The sequence below is a fragment of the Coenobita brevimanus genome, chromosome 35 (genome assembly GCF_032717465.1).
Source record: "Coenobita brevimanus isolate Jiangsu-jjx chromosome 35, ASM3271746v2, whole genome shotgun sequence".
NCBI lineage: Eukaryota > Metazoa > Arthropoda > Malacostraca > Decapoda > Coenobitidae > Coenobita > Coenobita brevimanus.
This window is the reverse complement of record NC_136988.1, coordinates 17,523,019-17,528,573: the sequence shown is the minus strand read 5'-3', so window position 1 is coordinate 17,528,573 and position 5,555 is coordinate 17,523,019. Positions and strand designations below refer to the sequence as shown.

The 5,555-nt window shown below is 47.5% G+C and overlaps 1 protein-coding gene across 1 annotated transcript in view; it reads right to left on the bottom strand.

The window, feature by feature from the left end:
• Positions 1 to 2,091: 2,091 nt before the first annotated feature.
• The window catches only part of LOC145396194 (glutathione S-transferase-like), a 14,914-nt gene continuing 11,450 nt past the window's right edge, over positions 2,092 to 5,555 (bottom strand). The window contains exon 5 of the mRNA XM_080269633.1: positions 2,092 to 2,769. Within this exon, the coding sequence (XP_080125759.1) occupies positions 2,578 to 2,769 (192 nt within the window). The 3' untranslated portion in view covers positions 2,092 to 2,577. The remainder of the gene's footprint in view (positions 2,770 to 5,555) is intronic.

Here is a 5,555-nt window from a genome sequence, read left to right as displayed (position 1 = left end):
GGCCGAGGATGAGATGGAGGGATGGGGTGGAGAGGTATATGAGAGAGGGGGGTGTGAGTTGGGAGCAGGGCAGTGAAATGGCAGGGGACAGGGCGACTTGGAGGCGATTTGTTTGTGGCCACCCCAAACGGGATTGAGGCGTCTGGCAATAGATAGATAGATAGATATTTAAGTATATATGGAGGCTAAGGGACTGACAAGAGATCGAGCTGGCTGGATTAATTTTGTGCAGAGGAGCACATGACCATGGATTTGGCACCCTTTTTAACGTGACAGCGTTCAGACTGACTCTATCGAATAAATATATATGAAGTTACAGAACGTGGTGAAACTTTCTGGCCTATCAGATGGAGCCAGGATTCCGTGGGCTTGAATGATGAGTGAATGGAAATGTGTCCCAATGAACTGAGCAAACTTTGGCTGTGTGGACGCTGCTACTCCTCACCCCACCCTAGGATGGGATAGGAGGTCCGGATGATGATGATGATGATGAACTATGGATGAAGAAATAAGGTATTAAGTTATTCCATTATTTAGCATGTGAAAGTAATTAAAATAATAAATAAAAAAATATATATAATAAAACAGGTACTGATGCTGAAGAATTAAAATGTAATGAACAGAAATGAATGCTGCATCAAAATGGGCATGACCTCAGTTGTAGATGTTATACAACTCATGAAACAAGACTTCAAATTTCAGAGTACTGAATGGTGGATAAATAAATGTGAAGGCCAATAACCCACACACCTGACTGATTTTTATTCCTCCTTGACCATTTCCTTACTTATTTTCACGATGCTGCTCACATGCCTGTGATGAAGAATAGGGATGGGATGACGATAATATGTAAGGTGAATTTCCCCATACACAAAACTTCCTTTGGAGGATTTGTGGACTGTACAAAGCAGTTTGCCACATTTAAGTAAACAAAATCTATAGCATGCATCTGTTAACCTAGTGCCATAAGAGCGTGTAACAAAGCCGTCAATACGGTGTTACCTGGGACTGAATGCGGTTCAGTCCCACCCCTATTCTGGCGGCGGGCACGGCAGCATTTTAGGTGCATCCAAGCACGCCAAATTTGCGGACATAAAAGGCTGGAGCATCGTCTGGATCCTGCACCAGACGATCTAGTGGGAATCTCTGGACATAGGAATGCCCAAACAAGGCTATACTTTCTTCAAAGGGGACAGATAATCTACTGGGGAGGGTTCAAACCTTACCCCGACACCCCCCCAACCACGCGCAGCCTCCCCTGGTGCCCCACGCAACATATAATTTGATCGCCGACACAGTACAAACAATGTTCCCACTCTCACACCTGCAATCCCCTGTTATTTATCACTAGATATAATCCTGGTCACGGTACCAATTTATCTTAGTTATTATCACTATAGTGGGTCTGAACTATCAACTAACATAAAGCAGAACAACTCACCATTATAATTATACAGTATATGGATGGCGTTTTAATCAGTACTCAGTATAACTATCTGAAGGCCTGAAATAAATATGCTGAGTACTTAGCTGTAAGGCTGATGTATTAAGTGCAGGATGATGGCTGATGCTGTTTACTGTCCAGGTGCGGGAAGAGAACGAATCTGTCTGGTGGCAAGGAGCGAACTGAACTCCATGGTAGCAGGGAGAGAACTGATGCTTCGAGCAGCTTCGTGCACGAACTTCACGGAGTAAATTAAATGAAAATTATCATTACTGAATATACAGGTGTATAACTGAATATGTTGTTTTCTCCATGACCAGATTTATCTCCAGTGATAAATAATATCTTACCCAAACTATTTACTACAGGAATTTATTTACAAGGAAATGTGCTGTCGTGGGCGGGAAATTCAAACCCGAAATCATTACATGGTAAGCTCTTCACTGTAAGGGATATCCCCTGGTCAAAATAACATCTTTTGGCAAGGGAGATGATTTTGTGTATTAATGAGGTATTGTGTAACTAGAAATACAGCTAGAAATAATTGTCTCAGAGACGATCCACCCAGTATATATTACCGGGATCGATTCTACCGTATAGAAAGTGAGATCGTTTACAAAAGTCAAAAATAAAATGAGTCAGGGGTATCAACATTTTATTAATCAATGAACACAAAGCAATAAAATGAAAATCTCTCTCTCTCTCTCTCTCTCTCTCTCTCTCTCTCTCTCTCTCTCAGAATTGTTGTGTGAGAGAGAGACAGGTTTGAGCTTAATTTCTTTATTCTAATGTTTCGGGCAACACAAAAACCCATCTTCAGAAACGTTAACGAAAATAAAGAAATCTGGCTCTACCCTGTCTCTCTCTCCCAGCCAACATTTCCACGTATAACAATATAGATCATTAAAATCTTCACTCCTTTCCTTTCCATTCTTCCTTCCATCAGCCCTAGTCCTCAAACATTCTCCACTCCGGCAGTTTGTTTGCCATAGTGACCAAGGGAAAGTGGTTGATTCTCTCTCTCTCTCTCTCTCTCTCTCTCCCTCACACACACACACACATTGTCAGTAAGTTTTGTTCAGTTTCATCTCATTCGATTTTCTGTCATTTCTCCTCCATTCTTCCTCTCTTCATCAAAACAGCCCCTCTGGATCCTCAAACTTGGTCCAGCCCGGCCGTTCGCTGATCCAGGCTGATATTTGTGGCAGTGATCTGACGTTTTTCAGCAAGGCGGCGGTACGAGGATGGCCAGTCAGCAGATCTTGCCCTAGTATTTCCTCGTAGATATCCAGGTAGGCCGCTACGCACACGTCCACCCATGTCATCTGTATAGAGATTTAAATAAAACTTTAGTGATGATTTACCTTCATTTACCACAGTCCTTTCATCTTACTTTGTCCAAATTTTCGTCCTTTTGAGGCGTGTTGAACCTAGCATAATAGACAGTACCACGGGTCCACATTTTCGTAGCACTTCTTCGTGATTAGCATATTTAGAGTTCATCAGTTACAACTCAGTGTTTAAAATGGAAAGACTGCAGTTTTAGACCAAGTTCAGGCGAAAAGCGTATATCACCTCTTTGTTAAGTTTTCTATCTGACTTGTTAATATATGATTGTATGGTTGTATGCCGTTTTTGCAATCTATATTCATAATGATATAAATAACATGCAAGAGAATACTACGTCGTGATATGCAAAATAAATCGCTAAGGATAGGTGCCAAGAAGCAAATACTGTTGAGAATTTCGGACCAGAGACATCAAGGGGCGTCAGTGTGGGTTATGAGAGGAAAATTATCAATTGTTTTTTCAAAGACAAGGAAACGACACGGTAGGAATTCCCCTCTTATCGCTTGTTCTCCCTGGAAACAAATAAATAAATAATAACGAAAAACACACAGTGGGGTTGGTGGAGGATTAGTGCCCCTCCCTGTAAAACAATTTACTCTAAGTCCTTGGCCACCCCGTTTGGGATACATGGCGTCTGGCAATGAATGAAATATGAAATACACACTCCCTAGGGCGGAGCCGCGGCCCCACCCCCCCCCTAGGCAGAGACCACGGAGGGACAGGTAGCGCGAGCGCCAGGTCCGAGCGAGACGGACCCAGGTATGCCACGACCATACGCCCCTCTGTCCCTCAACACGGCCAACGACAACTAGACAGCAACGGCAGACTACATCTCAGCCGGGCCAGCCCTCGACAGGATCGGGGTGGGACTTGTCCAAGCACAGTCCCAAGCAGCACCGTGGTATTTTTTTTTTTTTTTTTTATGTGTCCGACTCTGGGCAAAGGCTCAGGGCCTATTTCTTGGGGGCAGTAGCCTATCCCAAGGCCCAGTAGTCTTCCTACACCTCCACATGTCACCACTTCGGCGCTAACACCCACCGTCCATATTGAATACATGCTAGGGCTGTCTCATACAGGACTGGTGTACTGGTATTAGCGGGGTTACTTTTACGACATGTCGGCGGGTCATCTGGTAGCTCAGGAAAGTCTGCTTCTTAGGAAATTCAAATCCTTAAACTGTTCCCTGCCCCAGCCGGGATTCGATCCTGGGTCCATTAGGATTGCAGGTCGCCTCTCTACCGATTCAGCCACCGCCTCCCCCTCCATACCGAGGAAGGATCGGCCATTGTACGTCCTTCAGCTGTTGCCCTCTGCAGCACCGTGGTATCGGCCATCGTCCATACCGGGGAAGGGACGGCCATTGTATGCCCCTCTGCTGCAGCCACACCTGGAACCTGCGGTGGCGGCCACTGTATGCCTTGGGTTGGACGTGACAGCCACTGTACGCACGTCGACTGGCAAGCCAGGGAAAGGCGGAACCACGACATTAGCCACTATCCACGTCGGGGAAGGGACAGCCACTGTACGCCCTTCATCTGCCTCCACTTCCTCCTGGAGCAGCACCGCGGTATCAGCCACCGTCCATACCGGGGAAGGGATGGCCACCGTACACCCTTCTGCTGCTGCCCTCAGGGTCTGTGGAATTGCGACGTCGGCCGCTGTCCATATCGGGGAAGGGTTGGCCATTGTTCGCCCTTCGTCTGCAGTCCCTGGGGCTGTTCCCCATCGAAGGAAGTCCCTGGTGCAACCCACCTCCCACCCAAAGGCCGTGCAGGACGCCCTTTTCACTCTCCCCACAGGTGTGGCCCCCAGGAGGAGCTGCCGTTTGAGGAGTGGTGGCAAGGCCCGATCTCAGGAGAGGGGATCCACGCCCTTCGGATTGCCCCTGGACGACCCTCAGCACTGACGGACGCTACCTGGAAGGGACGCCGCAGACGACTCCTGACGGCGGCCCAGCCCCTGGCCACCAAGGGACATCCACAGGACCCCGGGGCAGGAACTCCCAAGTCCTTCCCACTGACGACCCTCCGCCCAAAGCAAACGGCGGCAGGCACGTCTACTGGCTTTGTTTGGCCCCAGTCCCAAGGGCCACCTACCAGGTCGAGGCCCCACTCAGAGGCGGCCTCCTTGCACCCCGGACCACGACCACACTCAGGCGACTACTCTCCCTGCAGTAGTCCCGTGCCCCCTACGGGAGAGCACGCCCGAGAAACAGCCCCCTACGCCCGGACATCACCTCTGATCAAGCCCAGGGTTCAGCAGCCCAAGAAGCCCACTAGCGTAATATCAGTGACACCATAAAGAACAAGGACTGACGGTGTCTGTGTTACATGGCATATTCATATCGGTGATATATTGAGAACTGGCAGTGACTATATACTCACCGTAGTGGCACCCTCAATGTACAGTGAGAATCACCTAAGTCTGGAACTAACGAATGGTACACTAGGACTGTAAGGAAAAGATTACATAGCCTGTGCCTCGCCCCTGTGTACTATTAGTGAACATTGTGGCTAAAGGTGATTACATTTGTATGTATGGTGTGCAGTAACTGTTTTGTATTGAAGCCTGACGCTGTCCCTATGTCTTGCATTGTACACAGTTGTACCGGGTATGTTTATTGTAAAGAAGTCAAATTAAGGCAATATATGTGTAAGGGTGGTCTGCCGAGTTTTTATGCCCTGTTCCTCTTGTTATGTGTTCTAGTTCCGGTCTCGAAAGAGGACCCCGCTCAGTAGCTAGTGTTCTTAGGGCGAGAAGT